The sequence below is a fragment of the Betta splendens genome, chromosome 6 (genome assembly GCF_900634795.4).
Source record: "Betta splendens chromosome 6, fBetSpl5.4, whole genome shotgun sequence".
NCBI classification, from domain to species: Eukaryota; Metazoa; Chordata; class Actinopteri; order Anabantiformes; family Osphronemidae; genus Betta; species Betta splendens.
In genome coordinates this window covers 10,223,652-10,239,717 of record NC_040886.2, presented here as the reverse complement: position 1 = coordinate 10,239,717, position 16,066 = coordinate 10,223,652, and the positions used below count along the sequence as shown (strand labels likewise).

At 44.9% G+C, this 16,066-nt stretch overlaps 3 protein-coding genes across 10 annotated transcripts in view; 1 reads left to right on the top strand and 2 right to left on the bottom strand.

Annotated features, from left to right (window-relative positions):
• Positions 1 to 29: 29 nt before the first annotated feature.
• On the bottom strand, positions 30 to 5,302 carry impdh1a (IMP (inosine 5'-monophosphate) dehydrogenase 1a). 2 transcript variants are annotated; one of them, XM_029153831.3, is made up of 17 exons: positions 5,070 to 5,301; positions 4,637 to 4,946; positions 4,001 to 4,099; positions 3,458 to 3,506; positions 2,903 to 3,004; positions 2,737 to 2,811; positions 2,399 to 2,605; positions 2,215 to 2,302; positions 1,914 to 2,113; positions 1,721 to 1,811; positions 1,522 to 1,617; positions 1,218 to 1,361; positions 986 to 1,127; positions 755 to 898; positions 592 to 675; positions 381 to 397; positions 30 to 264 (listed from the first exon to the last, which is right to left on the bottom strand). In XM_029153831.3, the coding sequence occupies exons 1-17, from the start codon at positions 5,113 to 5,115 to the stop codon at positions 161 to 163; spliced, it is 1,998 nt and encodes a 665-aa protein (XP_029009664.1). In that variant the 5' UTR covers positions 5,116 to 5,301; the 3' UTR covers positions 30 to 160. The 2 variants fall into 2 exon arrangements, with proteins under 2 accessions (XP_029009664.1, XP_055365679.1); XM_055509704.1 differs by lacking the exon at positions 381 to 397 and having other exon boundaries at positions 5,070 to 5,302.
• A 1,582-nt stretch (positions 5,303 to 6,884) lies between these two features.
• LOC114857396 (receptor-interacting serine/threonine-protein kinase 3-like) lies at positions 6,885 to 10,335 on the bottom strand. 7 transcript variants are annotated; one of them, XM_055509432.1, is made up of 13 exons: positions 9,697 to 10,327; positions 9,433 to 9,521; positions 9,075 to 9,277; positions 8,651 to 8,957; positions 8,411 to 8,559; positions 8,283 to 8,332; positions 8,041 to 8,199; positions 7,887 to 7,969; positions 7,761 to 7,791; positions 7,599 to 7,660; positions 7,443 to 7,479; positions 7,075 to 7,317; positions 6,885 to 6,993 (listed from the first exon to the last, which is right to left on the bottom strand). In XM_055509432.1, the coding sequence occupies exons 3-13, from the start codon at positions 9,275 to 9,277 to the stop codon at positions 6,980 to 6,982; spliced, it is 1,338 nt and encodes a 445-aa protein (XP_055365407.1). In that variant the 5' UTR covers positions 9,433 to 9,521; positions 9,697 to 10,327; the 3' UTR covers positions 6,885 to 6,979. The 7 variants fall into 7 exon arrangements, with proteins under 7 accessions (XP_055365407.1, XP_055365403.1, XP_055365401.1 ...); XM_055509428.1 differs by having other exon boundaries at positions 7,761 to 7,788; positions 8,283 to 8,559; positions 9,697 to 10,335; XM_055509426.1 differs by having other exon boundaries at positions 8,283 to 8,559; positions 9,697 to 10,331.
• Positions 10,336 to 10,806: 471 nt separating this feature from the next.
• Positions 10,807 to 16,066, top strand: part of frmd4a (FERM domain containing 4A) — a 76,449-nt gene continuing 71,189 nt past the window's right edge. Inside the window, exon 1 of the mRNA XM_029153821.3 lies at positions 10,807 to 11,175. Within this exon, the coding sequence (XP_029009654.1) occupies positions 11,131 to 11,175 (45 nt within the window). The 5' untranslated portion in view covers positions 10,807 to 11,130. The remainder of the gene's footprint in view (positions 11,176 to 16,066) is intronic.

The following is a 16,066-nucleotide window of genomic DNA, read 5'->3' as shown; positions in this document are numbered from 1 at the left end:
TTTTATAAATAAATGAAACTGATCTACTAAAGTGATATATATTGTCTCAATTGAATTTAGCAGAGATCACAACACATACGCAAATACTCATTTGTAATGTAATTAATTTGTATTATGAACCATGAATTTCATCAGAAACTCAAGTGTAAAGCATTTATGGTCACACGTGCCCACTACATCTGCTCACAGCTGTCGGGGCTGGAACGTTAGGTCCTGAGCGCATGTTTCCTCTTCCCCCTGCCTCAGTAAAGTCACCTCTCATGACTAAAATTAGAAATGAAACATGTGGGTTATTAGAAGGCGATGCTGTCACACTGCTACAGCTGTTGAATGGAGTTGAATAAATGAGAGAAAAAGATGAAGCTGTGACACGCACTTACATGGCACAAAAGAGTATCTGTTATGATGGCATGGTTTAGAGAAGGAGAGAAGAAGAAGACAAACTGATGCTTCTAACTATATTTAATGTGTCAATTACAGCTTATTTGCAAAAGCATCAATTAAAAGTGAATGTAGACACAGAATAAAGGAGGAAGGAGCGTGAGAGAAGTGACATGGCACTGGGGCCAAGCGGTCCAGTGTCAGACTTACGAGTGGAGGCCGTGGACTCCTCCCTCCATCTGAGCAGACATGGTTCTCTTCTCAAACTTCAGCTCTCCAGAGTACATCATGGACCTGGCACAGAAAACACACAGCTCAAACTTCCACAGCCAAACCTGATTGCACACGCAAACACGCAGTATTTCACACATACCGTAAAATGCACAAACTCTTGGCTCCTATGTCTTGACAGCCATGTTGGATGCCAGCGATGAGGTAGGGAGCGAACTTATGGATGGAGCCTTTATCTTGGACTGAGCCTGAGACACCCTGGGCCACCTTCACCTTATCTCCCTCGCTGGACAGACACACAAAGCCATACAGTGTTACACTCACAATAACAACATCAGCGACTTCTGTAGCCTCTGCAGCCCCACTGTCCCACCTGAAGTAACGTTTCTGACTGTTGTTTTTCTCCATTGCGTCCAAGGAGCCCATTCCTCTGTACTTCTTCAGACGCACGCCGTCAGAAAAGAAATATTCCCCTGGTGCTTCCGTGGTTGCCGCGAGCAACGATCCCATCATCACTGAGAGGGGTCAAATAAGCAAAATCACAGGTTTATGAAATAAGAAATGGTTACCCCCCCCCCGATCCACATGACTCCTGCACGTTCTACCTGTGGATGCTCCCAGGGCCAAAGCCTTCACCACATGCCCGACCGTCTGAATCCCTCCGTCAGCGATTACTGGGACCCCAAACCGGCGGGCATACTCTGCAACCTTGTACACCGCTGTGCCTTGGGGCCGCCCACATGCCATTACTAAAATATATGAGTTCATGTTCATGTTCCTTAGTGTATTTCAAATAGAAAATCACTAAACTAATAATTTTGCTTTAGTTCTTTTTGCTTTGCTGATGCAAAACAAATCTTTGTTGCATTTGTTAGAAACTGGAAGTAGTTGTACTGCACAGTGTCTCACCTTCTTGGGTTATACAGATAGAACCACATCCCATGCCCACCCGCAGGGCATCCACGCCAGCATCTATGAGGTTTTTTGCCTGAGCAGCAGTTACCACTAGAGGGAGACAGAGGCACAGTAAAGGATCATCTTGATTTGAGGGATCTTTGGCAGCGCTGATGCAGATGGAAGATTGAAAAGAAAAGCATGATGAGCTCACCATTTCCTCCAATGACCTGAAGTTCAGGATATTTCTGTTTGATGTAGTGTATCATGTTGATTTGGTAGACTGAGTTCCCCTGGGAGGAGTCCTGCAAATAAAAGTTCCATTTAATAGTATCATCATAAAAAAACACTAAAATAATTATACTGATCATGACACAATCTAATTAGTCAAGTGACGTTAAACCTACCAGGACGACCACATCCACCCCCGCCTGCATTAGGAGGTCCAGTCTGTATTTGTCATCATCCCTGGTGCCGATGGCAGCTCCACACAGAAGCTGCTTGCGGGAGTCCTTGGAAGCCAAAGGATAATCTCTGTTCTTCTTTAAATCAGTTCTAGCAATAATGGCGACCAGCTCATCGTTTTCATTGACTATGGGGAGCTTACCTGCAGGAAGAGGGCAATGAGTGGAAAAATTAAAAGGTGCACATTACTGTACATGAGTTTTGATTGTTGACTGCACATTGGTGCAACAACTCAAGTTTCACCTTTCTTGCTACGCTGCAATATGTCATTAGCCTCCTTTAGGGTGACGCCAGCTGGTGCAACAACTAAATCTTCCCTTTTTGTCATCGCCTGAAGGTGAAAGTAATTAAATTATTGGAAAATACATCACCATACTGCACCACCTACATGTTTACCATGACACTAATGATGTATGTTCTTGCTCACCTCCTCCAGGGGTCTGTCATAGTCCTTGTCAGACAGGAAGTCGATGTCTCTGGAGGTCACTATGCCAACCAGCTTGCTACCCATCTTGCCAGTTTCTGTGACTGGGATCCCGGAAAAGCCATGGTGTATCTTGGCCTCAAACACGTCCCCCACTGTGTGTCGGGGACTCATCACCACTGGGTCTGTGATAAAACCCTGCTCAAATTTCTGTCAAGAACAAAAACAAAGTGTTGCGTTTTCAAGGACATTTCTATGTTTGAAGAGTCTTATTTTGAAAGAGAACTGTGGAGGAAGTTGGAGCCTCGCCAAGATGTTTTCTGTAATGAATTGAATCTCACCTTTACTTTGCGCACCTCGTTTGCCTGGAATTCAGCCGTGCAGTTGTGATGAATTATTCCGATCCCTCCCATCAGCTGAAACCAGCCAATCAAAGACAGGGGTAGCTTAGTAACATTCAGTGGAACCAGCATGGTGCATGTGAGGCTGTGTTGTGCTTGGACTCACTGCCATGGCGATAGCCATGGATGACTCTGTGACTGTGTCCATTGGAGATGAAATAAGAGGCGTCTTCAGGGTTATCTTCCTCGTCAGTGCAGAGGTTAGATCCTGACAGCGTGTTGCATCGGAAGAAAGAAATATCATAGAAGACATAACTGTGAAACACAAGCATGAATATTGTGCTGTGATGTGTTATTGATGTCAAGAGGTTAAACAACGTTATGCCACATTCATACAAACAGCGCCCAATGATAAAGTCTGTTTCTTTTTTGTCTTCTTGTGACAGTTGAGTGCATCAGATGCTGATTTGCTGAGTTCACCAGCTCAGTGTTAGAGAACACTGGTGTGTGCCTGTTTTGAACACCTGCTATACAGGAGTAACCCTTGTGGCCTAGGCATGAAATTAATTTCATGTCCCAGCAGAGCTTGCAAAGACAAAAACAAAGCAAGACACCTAAACAAGCCTGTGTTCAAGCACCCTTTGATAATGAACTTATACAAAGAAGATGAAGATGTGGCGTTACAGCAGAACATGGGGCTGATATTTGTGATGACACTCACCACCTCATCTGAAGTAAAGTCTATGAAACCGGGGAGAATCAAGAAGTCACTAGAAAGAAGGTGAAAAGAGAAACACAACATCATTAGCACAACACAGACATTTCCAGTCATGGCCAACGAGGATCATATGCTGGAGCTACTGGTGCATGTGAGGCGTAAACAAAGCAGCGGTTTTCTAAATTTAGCTGATAACGAAATCATCTGCAGCCTCAGTGAAATGTGCTGTATTTATCCTCTGCACACTGATAAATCCTCCATATAGCCTCCATTAGGAAAACTACACTCAACATCACCCAGTAACCCACTGATACACACACCCACACCCACACACACACACACACACACACACACACACACACACACACACACACACACACACACACACACTGCTTTTAGTGTCTTCAGTACAGCTCAGCGTCGTTCTTGAAAGTATCACTTCTCATTATAATCCCCTGTTTGTTTCATCAGTGATATTACCACACATTGCATTAAATACATTGCATAACCTGCGTTATACTGAATGTTTTTATCAGGGCTTCTTACTTGTAAGTGAGTCCGTCGCCAATCGCAAACAGCTGCTGCGCCGTTAACCCGTCCTCTGGAACATAACCTGTGCCTCCACTGATCAGGTAATCGGCCATGCTGCCATGTAAAAACACAGTCTGTCATGAAGCTGAACTGATCAGGACCAGGTTTGTTATGAGGTTTGTCAACAAAAGAGCATAAAAGGTTCATACAGTAATGCTTGTTGCAGTTTTTGATTATCTAAGTCTCTCCATTGTTTCCACTGATTGTGAGTGTTTACTGTTGCATTGGTTCAGCCAGCTCTTTATTTTTCCTAGGAGGTATTTATCTGTTGTGCATGTTGTGCTGCTTGTTTCTCTCTCAACCTTGTTTCCCACAAACATGCTGAGGACAGATCCTATTACAAATGTTGGAGCCAGGACAGGAAATGGTAATTAAAGTAGTCCATCGCTGTGAATGGAAAGTCCTTCTATATACCTATGACGGCAGTGGGTAAGAGGATTTGGTTGGCTGCCCAGGTAGCTGGTAAATGGGCTCGCACAAGTGAGTTACTAGAAAGTGACAACTGCTGCAGAATCAGTCAAAAGGCTCCATTTCAGTGAATCACCGAGGGATTCAGTCATGACCCGACACACGTGTGGATGGGACACTGACCTCTCTGGTTCATATCCCGCCTGGATTCGCGTGGCGCTGTACCGCTGGGCTGCAGTCTCATGGCCGTGTCCATGTGGAAGCGGGTGAGCGTGTGTCCCATAGGGGTGAGGCTGCTCCCCATCTCTGTTTGAGCTTCGAGGCCACGAAGGCTCCATGTCACCTACGATCCTCCGGTAGTCGATCTGGTAATTGTCCCTTTCCCCATCACCAAACCGGTCATAGCCATGACCCTCCATCTCTGGGAAATCCAGGGCTATGACCTCCACGGTGCAGCTCCACCTCTCACACAGACTCCAACTTGTATTGTGCACTGAGACAAAATCACACTTCAAATAAGCAGGAGCCCAGAGGCTCCCTATGGACACACACCAAGGAGAGAAGGGTTATATTCTAGTTGGAACGACTTCTAACAGTGGCAGAGGTTTCAGCTGACCTGATGAACATTGTTGTACCTGTTCCAAAGGTTCAATCCTTTGCATGTTCCCCCAGCCGTAGGGATGGAAAGCCAAGCGTCGTTTAAACAGCAGAGTCTTGTTTCCCTGGAGGCCCAGGCCGCGGCGCTGCTCGGCCGTCCCCACGGCTAGGAGCTCCCCTCCACTCCATTCTCCCGGCGCCCGCTGAGCTTAACTCTGTTTCTGACAGTAGCAGACGTCATTCTCCCACAAAGAGGATTGGGAGCATTAGTACAGGATGGGGTGGAGTGAGGTGGGCGTGGAGGGTGGAGCGAGGGAGTAGCACTGGGGAAGAGGAGGAGGATGGGTCAGGATGACACCTGATGAACATGGAGGATTACTGAGGTGGGGGGGGGGGGGGCTTCTGCAGACCTCAAGGTGATGGTGGTCAAATCCTAGAAGGTCTGTTTTATTGTTTTACTCTGTTCAGATGGTTAGAAATGGTGCGACTAGTATAGTAAAGTGAGACAGGAAGTAAGTCAAGCCCATCAGGTAACTGGCCGACTGCTTGAGTTACTGGGGGATTGCAGGAGGAAAGCCTCTTCACCAACCCACTGCCTCTACCCCCCACCTCTACCACTCTCATTGACTTCACCTCCCTCTCCCATACGAAAAGAAACAAGGTGAGACACTCATTTTTATTGATTTATAATTAAACCTGATGAACCACAGGCCTTGAGGTAAACAGATGTGAGACATGAACAAAAAAAACAGTGCTTCTTGTACCTGTTTCTGAGAAATTCTATTTTATTGTGAAAAACACACATGAATGAATAATTGACTCACCCACAGGAGTTACTCTACCTGGAGAAACACCTGGTGCCCTCTACAACATGGAGGAGTATTTTTTGGTTTAATGTCATATTCAAACATTGGGCAAAACAAAACGATCAGCGTTGAATACAAAAGTCCTGCAGATCCTTTTACAGGCTTTCAGCAGATTCTCTCCACATGAACTGAAGCAATGGAAACCCCCAGTACCAACTAGCTCTTGTTCCCTATGATGTCTTGACCAGCTGTGTCAGTTAGCTTTTTCAACTGACTGAACACACCTGGTCGAGGTAATCAGCAGTAACTGATGGCAGGGAGAGTTGGAAAACCATAGGACAGTGGCCCTCGAGGACCAGGTTTGCCCACCCCCACCCTAGCGCAGTGTTTCCTCCAGGCTTTCAGCACCGCCACACTCAGTGACACGGCTCTGCAGTGCCATCTCCTGCTGAGAGCAAGCAAATCTGGACCTTACTAGAAAGTGACAACTGCTGCAGAATCAATCAAAAGGCTCCATTTCAGTGAATCACAGAGGGATTCAGTCATGACCCGACACAAGTGTGGGTTTGACACTGACCTCTCTGGTTCATATCCCGCTTGGATTCGCGTAGTACTGTACCGCTCCCCATCACCAAATACAGGGCTATGAGCTCCACAGGGCAGCACCGCCTCTCTAACAGACTCCTTGTACTGTGCACTCAGACAAAGGAGTGTAAAATCCCAGAAGTCTGCTTAGGTTGTTTGAAAAAAAGTACTACTATATTAAACTCAGACAGGAAGTAACTCACTGCGTGTGACAGTTACTGTACTGGTGGATTGCAGGAGAACAGCCTCCTAAACCAACCACCTCTACCCTCCACCTCTATCTTTCACATTCTCTTTACTTCGCTCTCACATCTGAAAGAAACAAGCTGAGCCACTTTTATTTTTATGCTACTGACAATAAAAAACATGATAAATCACAGGCCTTTATTGAGAACACATCCCTTTATGAACTGAAACAGGAAGTGATGAGGAGAGAGAATTCCCCTGTTGCATGAAACGTGTTTATTACAAAAAATCCTGTTCATTGTACATAGACAAATAAGTAGCAAGAAGAAGTAGCAAGAGGGCTACGCTGATATCAAAGCTCTCCACCTGAGGAAAAAGAAAGTGAAAGTGAATCTTGAACAACTTGATGCTGGACAGTTTTAGCCCTACATTAGCAGCAGCTCTTACCCAGACTCGTCACTAGATCAGGGTAATCTTTTATAAGGATGTCGTAGAACGCTGCTTTGACCTTTACCCCTCCTGAGTGCAGTGTCCTTCGATACAGCGTCCTCATTTTATCCTGGCTTGTCGCTTTACTTTCAATCACTGAGTAGGTTTCACTGTGAACCATGGTTCCAAGCTGGTCAACTATGGCCGTTACCTCAGGAACACGTTGAACCAACTCTGCCATTTTGCCATCAACAAATTTTGCTGTTTCAAAACACAAAAAAAACAACAGACCACTGACCACAATAGAACCCTGAAATGTACCTACATAAAATGCAGTGACAAATAACACTGGTTTATCTTTGCTCTATACTGATAATAATACTCACCTTTATCTGCATCACTCATTCTTCTGACCAGATTCTGCTGGCATAAATAAAAAGCTGTGTCTCCACTGTGTTCTTCTAATAATGCTTGTACATGTATTATGAAGTGTGTATGATGTAATGTCTGATCATGTCAGAATAAAAGTGTGTTTCTCGTACCTGTTTTGTTTCTGAATTTTCAGGTGTCAATAGATATACAGTGTTATTTGAGCTTGGCTCTTCTGAAAAAAAAAAACATAAAACAAAAACCAACATCTGAGACATGTTTTATTGTGAAAAACACACAATGAATGAATGAAACAGCCACAACAGTGACTCTACCTGAAGTCAGAGGAGAAACACCTGGTGTCTTCTAGAACAGAGAGGAGTATGTGATGTTTTAATATCATATTCAAACATTGAGCAGAACAAAATGATCAGCATGAAGACGTCTGTCAAAAGTCGTACCAGTCTTGTCAAGACATCACTGATGGCATCTGGAATTCCACTCTCGTGCATTAAGAACACATCTTCAGTGACATTGAGGCATTCTGAAACAAAATTTTACTGGAGATGTCCTGCGTGCACATAATTATTGCTAATTTTGTCAACGAATGCAAACCTCTGAAGCTCGGCCTTTGGGTGGGTTCCTTAACCCAGCACTTCGTCATGAGCTCAGCCAGCTTTCCTAAATCATTCGGCCCACTCTGGTCGATGGCAGTCAGGGGAGGTCTGTCGCCGTCATTTATCCTCAGAGCCACATGACTGTAATTATGTGCCACTGCGCATGTGGTGCAATGGAGACATGCGTCAGTTTACTATGTACTGAACAACACCAAAAACTGACAATAAGGTTCCACGTACCCTCGTAGGGCTCTTTACCAGTAAGAACCGACCAGAGAAAGATGCCATAGCTGATTAAGACACATCTACTGTTTATGTTGTTGAACTTTATTCCTTCTTTCCAACATGAATCTGAATATTTACAGTACCTGTATATGTCGAACGAACGGACAAAATTATAGGATAGTTCGAAAGCCTCTGGAGGCATGTACTTGAAAGTGCCTCCGGACTGTCCTGTTGATTCTCCGTTGTTGTTCAGAACACTGGCGGAAACTCTGGAGAGGCCGAAATCTGCAAGCTACTGCCAAACACGAGACAGACCATTAAGAACAGACCCACCAGCCTTGAATTACATGTAATGCCCTCAGATTAGATTAATGACTCTTCACCTTGGCATGGAAGTCGTCGTTCAGCAGGACGTTGCTTGGTTTCAGATCACTGTGCACAAGGTTTTTTGAATGGAGGAAGTTTAGGCCTAGAGCCACTTCGTGGGCCAAACGGAAGGCCAGGGGCCATGGTGGAGGGCCACGCAGGTCCTTCTGCAGGCTTTCAACAGATCCTCTGCGCATGAACTCCATGACTATTCCCTGCTTTTCAGGTATTCCTCTTATCGGGGGACGGCCTTGAAAAAGTCCGTAAACCCTCAGAACAAATTCACAGGAAGCCAAATCCAAATTATTAGCCTCTTCCCATAAACTGAAAACAGTGAGAGAAAGTAAAAGCAAACAGTGCTTTACTACTACTTAGCATATAAATATGCATGAACTAGTTTGAAACTTTCTTCAGGAAATGATCAGATATTCATAAATGTACCCAAAATCACAATCTAGCAGCTTGATGGCCACATCGATCCTCCACTCTTTGTGCCTGGCTTTGTAGACACAACCGAATCCCCCAGAGCCAACTCGCTCCCACGGTTCCTCCAGGCTTTCAGCACCAACACACACAGTGACACGGCTCTGCCGGGCCATCTCCTGCTGAGACCAAGCAAATCTGGACCTCACATCTAGAACCATCTAAAAAAAACAACTAATAAACAGCTCCTTAACAGGTTTGGAAACTGTGGCTACTTCAAACTTGCTTTCACACTGACATCAGCATATTTTCCTGTCGCTGTTCTACATTTTCTGCATTTCCCTTGTGTCTGGTCGTCATTTTAGTTAAAACTCACCGAGTAGCTCCCCGTGGGATGTCAAGATGCAGGTTTCAGAGTTTGAAATAATTCAAACCACAGCCGCGACCAAACGAGACTTCAGTTTCCTGAAGTGGAAAGGGGAGGAGTTAGCTGCAGTGAGCTTTGGGCACAGGGTACAGCATATAGTCAGTAATGTAGGTCACACTTCCTGTTTGTATATGAAAAACAGTATTCGCTCTTTTCAGTTGTGAGAGGTAAAAAGACTAAATAATGCAGAAATAACCAGTAATCATTACTTACTTTTTTCTCTGTTCTGTAGTAGTATCAGGCAACAACCACAAGTTCCTAACCCACTAAAAAGACAGCTGGTTAAACACATTAACACATTACCTCTTATTAAGCAATTGGAGGAATTTAACATATTTTTACTGAAATGATGATATATTGATAATGATATTTTAGATGTTCTTAGATTTCTTTCTGATATTATAATAAAACATTAAACAAACAAAATAATCATGCTTGATTGTTTTAAATACAACAACACACATACACACAACTACATACAAATACACCACTATGTAATGTTTAGATACAAATGCACACAGTGTAATAGACATATTTACATTAATGCATCACATGCCCATCACCAAAAGTGAGCTGGTACATCTCTTAGTCAAATAGCCCTCATCACGCATTTCTGAGATTTTTATTTCATGCACATAACTAACGCTAATCTACGGTGTTTTGTCTAAATTAATAATGGCGCATGCTCTGAAAGACAGAGACATGAATATACACATGACATCTACCAAGCATCCAAACCTTCTGTGCATTATGAAGCATGCACGTCCCTTTCATTGGCTGGAAGAGGTGTATTTACTCAGATTCCATGCTGCCTTGCTATTTGAGTCGACATCGATAGGCGCGGTCTGCTCTCCCTCGCTGCATTTCCAATGCTCTCTCCCCTCCCTCTTCTCCTCCCACCTCCATTTACACCCAGCGCAGCGTGGAGCGCTCTCACCGGCGGATGCTCTCTGTACGCTACATCGCTCCCCCTCCGGCTGCCTATGCCTCATCTTCTGAAACTATCCATTACAGTCCGCTCCCGTTCTGCCCTCGTCTCATGTTGATGATACATGAGGGAGGGAACTGGGCTAAAGGAGAGCGGTGAGGTGAGGTGAGTGCGGTAGACTGTGGAGCATCACTTGATGCAGGTTACATCCTCTGGAGGAGCGACAGGAAAACCTGAGGAGAAAGCCGACTGCCTGGGAGCCCGCATGTAAGGGTGGATGCGCCGTGTAACAGGAGCAGACTGAAACACGGAGGCAGAAGGCAACGGCGGAGGGAGGGGAGCATTTAGCAAGAGGTGCTCCAGTCACTGGGGTTTGGAGGAGGTGGGTGTGGGGTCTGCAGGGAGTGTTTTAAAAGTGAAAGGAGGAGAGTGCGTGTGGGTGTGGAGGGGGGGTCTGTTCTGCCCCCAGATCAAAGAACTGGAGAAAAATTGCTTTTTCGCCCAGACTGAGGAGACGCAGGGAGGCTGGGGAGTCGCAGACTCTCCTGAGACTGTGGCATTACAATTAGAAAGCAGAGGCTGTCTGCGGCGCGTTGAGGAGGCGGAGGCTGAGGACCGGTGAGCGGACACACCGAATTAGAGCACGGAGGACAAGAAACAGTCCCAGCAGGAAATTGGCGACATTCATTTGATCCAAGAACCTATAGGAGGATCCCATCATGGCTGTCCAGCTCATCCCCGAATCAGCCGTGTGCATGCTGATGGTGAGTCTTATTGTTCATTTTGGCAGTGTGTGGTTTGTGTGTCTGCTCTCTAAACCAGGAGGTGAGCAGTCATCCCATTAACAGGCATCTATGCTCCTCCCCTTTACTATCGTCTTGTCTGAAACACTTGGACAACTTCCTAGAAGGATCAGAAGTTGCTCCGTGTATTGAGTTGCACTCGCCCATGTGTTCATTCACTACATCAGTGTAATGTACAGTAGAAGCAGTCCTTCATGGAGGGTTGCAGTGAGTGTGTGGTGTCCAACGCGGTGCCTGTGCATGGATGTGGGTGAAACTACACGTGAATTAGCTGCTGACACACTGTGCTCTCTGTGTTTGAGATCTGCAATGATCGCTTGCCATCTTCAAGGCTAATGACCAAATTCAATTACTCCTGGTAGAACAATTCGAGGGCAGTAACTTGTTAGTGTAGATTTGCGGTTAATCATTGACGTGACGCAGACTCAGGTTTCCTGACTGGGAGCTGCTCACAGACAATGATAAAGGAACACACATGTTTATATGTATCATTTCCCTTCAGTCCCGTGGCTCCGCTGTCTCGGCTGAATGCAAATAAGCCACAGATCCCTCGTATGATTAGCACCAATGAATCCAATGCACTTTCTTTGCGGAGGAGTGCACGCTCTGCTCATTCTCATTCTACAGTGCTGGCATTCTGCAGTCCCACGAGGAGACATGCATCGCTGCACTACCTGCTATCTCCACCTGTCATGGCTGTCTGTTACTATGGCGATAGGCCATGCACCCCACTTAAGGGGGGAGACATTAGCAATAGCCGTGAACAAAAATGAATGGTGGGAGAAATGATGGACAGGACAATGATAGGGAAAGGAAATGTGGGGGAGACAAGGGGGGAGGGAAACATGGAACAAGCACAACACTGTAGATGCTGTCATCTTCACGGTTGTGTCCACTAAATCCTGTGAATGTGTGCGTCCACTGGTCATCACCTCATAACACTGACAGCTTGGTCCCTTGACTCCATTTTACGCTCCCTGTCCATATGTTAGCATTAGCACAGAGGCTCCTTCACAAGTGCACTTACTGTCACAGGTGACAAAACAGCAGCTGATGCTCAGAGCAGATCTCCGCTCAGAAAAAAACCAAAGCGTGTTGTCACTGTTTAGATTAGAAACCAACACCTGCAATCCTATTGTCAAGGGCTTCGGCTGTAAGAGAGGCTTTGGGGTTTCTTTGGCATATTTGGTTTGTATTCACATCGCTGAGCTAATGACATGAACGTAGTCAGATAGTTTATGACAGCGTTTAACCAGCGTAAAACCCATTTGTATTCACCTTCAGAGCTTGAATCCATCTTAATTATTAATGGGCGCTTAAGCTGTGTGTGTGTGTTCGATTAGTATTGATCATCCTTCCCGCCCCGCTGCGTATTAATATTTCAGGTGAATAAGTGATTATCTCTTGCATTAATTAAACAAGCTCCTTTAAATAATTCCTCATCTCCAGCACGTAAGCGACCTCACCTTGCACAGTCGCCTCAAACCGAATACATGGCATATTTCTTTTTCGTTTTGTGGCAGACAGAAATAAATACAGAACACAATTGTGTCTTTTTTTTTCCTCTGGGCTCTGTTGGTCCAAAACTAATGCGATTGGCCCAGACTACCCCAGCTATAAACCAAATGGTCTCATGTCTGTCGTAGAGACTGGGCCAAGTGTGGAGACTGTTTTATAAGAATCATGGCCGGCGTCCCAATATTATTACGGATGCATCCGAGCAGTAAAATATTATGACTGGAATGAGAAGCTGATGAACGAGTCACGGGGGGATTTTTAACACACACTTCATTTTCATGGCTTAATTAAATACGATCACATTTTATGCATGTTGGGGTTCCTGCTGTACAGTTTCTGCACGGACAGACTGGCCTAATGGTCTCGTGCTTTAGAGAGGAATAAAGAAATCAATAGCAACTCGGTCTCCGGCTACGACGCACAGAGACGCGCTGTTATCTGATATTGGAACAGATCACAAACTAGACGCTATTGTTTGACCTCGGTGGGGACAATAGCTTCACCGCTGGGATCTGTGTCTCAGGATGTGACGTGTCCCAGCTCTCCCCTGCTCCTAAATTGGAAAACTGCAGACCAGCGTGCATTGGGATCCCCGTGCGCTTACGTTCCAGTTGCTCCACTTACCGTGTGCCCTTGATTGCAGGGATCAGAACCAGGGTGCTGTAGTCTTTGTTACCGCACTGATGCTAAGCCGATTAGCCTGACTCGCATCATCTCAGACAGACTTCTTACTGTAGGTGTCTCCATGATGGATACATGCTGCTGGGTCTAATTAAATATGGATTTTAAAAATACTGTGTGTTTTTAATGAGTACAGGAGGCAAATAAGAGCCATGATTACAGGCTAAACCCAACATCTCAGATTCTATTCAAAAGGAAACTAATCCAGGATTTATCATGAATTGAACACATGTTTATGGCGTGTTACATGTAATGTCATAAAGCTGTGGGATGATTAAAACTGCATCTTAATGTTTTGCTGGGCTAATCTTGTCTTTGCTGTCAGAGATACTGTCTTGTTCCGAATGCAGGGCCAGTGGATCAGTGGTTTTGGGGTTCTGGGCCCTGCCAGCACCGCTGAAGGAAAGCAGGGCAAGTTGGTATCTTGACACACAGAGAAGCTAAGTGGATTATCTTCAAATTGCTGGAGGGGGCTGTTCTGCATACGGCGCACGGCTCCACCGAACCTCAGCGTTGCAGCCACGTCCATTTCAAAGCGTCTTTGTCTTTCCTGCTCGGAGGAAGTTGTGGCATGAGCGATGACATCACCCCATACCTGCCAAAGCAATTAACACGTTCATAAAGCTGCCAGCGTGAACCGTTCACCTCGGCCCTGTGTGAAGTCAGGCCGATGGAAGCGTGACTTCACCCGGAAAGCACCCAGCTATGAACTTCTAACTGCGCAGTTCAACCTCACGGCGCCCTTCATGTAGAAGTCCATGACTCTTCATTACTGTCCTTCATTCAATTATCCTGTCACTGAGGATGGAGACCAGATGAGTCAGTGTGATCAAGCCACATGATTCATTCAGCACTAATCAAATCAGTGCTTGGTGACGTAATGTATCCAGTGTGTGCGTGTGTATGCATCAACTGACATGGGCCTCAGACCTACAAAACGAATCCCAATAAACACTGAATATCGATACAGTAGGTCAGGAAATAAAATATGGGTTATCATCAACCTCTACAGATTATTTTCCCCAGTATTAAATTACTATTGTATTTTCCAGTTCTGATTTAATGCTCTGTGCTACACAGTTAGAGGAAGGTTGAATATAATGCATAGGGTTAATGGAATGACATCATGTTGATTTACTTAATTAGTCCCTCAGAAACAATAGCTCCCATCACTGTACAGTAAGTGTTTATTTATTACGACCTCAACAGAGTTTAGATTATTACTGCATTTTATTTCTAATAAACTTTAAATATTATCATATTATTTTATCTTGTCTTTTTTGAATTTAACAGTGCTCATCTTTCTGCAGTAGTGACAATCAATAATGATAATTTTTTACATGTTTCCTTAATATACTGCAGTCTGACTGCAGCACAGTCATGCTTGACTGATGTTAGAAAGTGGTTCTGCTGATCTCAGCAATCTGAAGCCCTGAGTTGCTGCAGAGCAAAAAAAAAAAAAAAAATAAAGCCATTTCACTTCACAACAGAAAAGCGCTTTTACACGCCTCACCATGCTAGTTAGCTATGCTTCACTCCTCTTATAGTAGTGAAATGGAACTAAGTCATTTTTAGTCTTAATTGACTTTTACTGTTTGTTTTGGAAATGAATTAATAACTCAGTTGTCTATATGTGATGTGCACTGTACTGTAGCACCTATTGTGCATATGGCAGGCATTACCCAGTTTGTTTTAGTGTCTGATTAACTGCTGCTGCTGGAAACTAATCAAAGCAAAACTCAATCAATCTAAATATTTCAAGCACTGAAATTGCAGATCTTCAAACTAAAACTCTTCCTCTTGTCTTAAACCAGCCCAATGCTGAAGCTAAATCCCAGCGCCACTAAAGTGGTCCCTACTCTACAGTCACTGGGTTTTATTGTGCTTCATTTATTGTTTTCAGTCTTTGTTTATCTGTACTGCGTTCCATGCTCAGTTGTTGTCTCTTGTAATTTTATTTGTTTTTGTTTGAGTAACTGAATTTGTTCAACGTTAGAATAAGAGGAGGGTAAATGAGAGCAAGCTGAAGGGGGAGAAATGGTTCTCACCTCCCTTCACATGCATAAATGTATTTGCTGTGTGTGTGTGTGTGTGTGTGTGTGTGTGTGTGTGTGTGTGTGTGTGTGTGTGTGTGTGTGTGTGTGTGTGTGTGTGTGTGTGTGTGTGTGTGTGTGTGTGCGCGCACAGCATAGCATTAAATCTTCTAAGCTGTTTACACTGCAGTCTGTTTAGGCGCTATTGATGAGCTGCAGAGGTGAAGGTGCCTCAATTCTAATTGACTTCACCAGAGTATCTGCTCACTCAGCTGTGGTCATTTGTGTGTTTGCGTGTGTGTTATCTGGGTCTCAGGTGTGAATATGTGAAGTGTTTGCAGTGCATCCCTCCATGCATGTTAATGAGCGCTGCAGGCTCCTAGTGAGTGTGACTTCCGTGTTCAATGTGCCAAAAAGGCGGGTCTCACCAGAGCTCAGCCCGTGCACGGTACAAAGGTGGTGAAAGGAAAGGGTTAACCAACCGCCCATTAACTAACAGCACGTAACCCGGCCCATGTCTGGCAGATGCTCATCAACGTCTGCCAATGTTTCCCTGTGCTCCGTCATCCTGACGTTGATTGGAGCAGCCCGGGTCTGTCCTGTCTCCCTCTGAGGTGCAC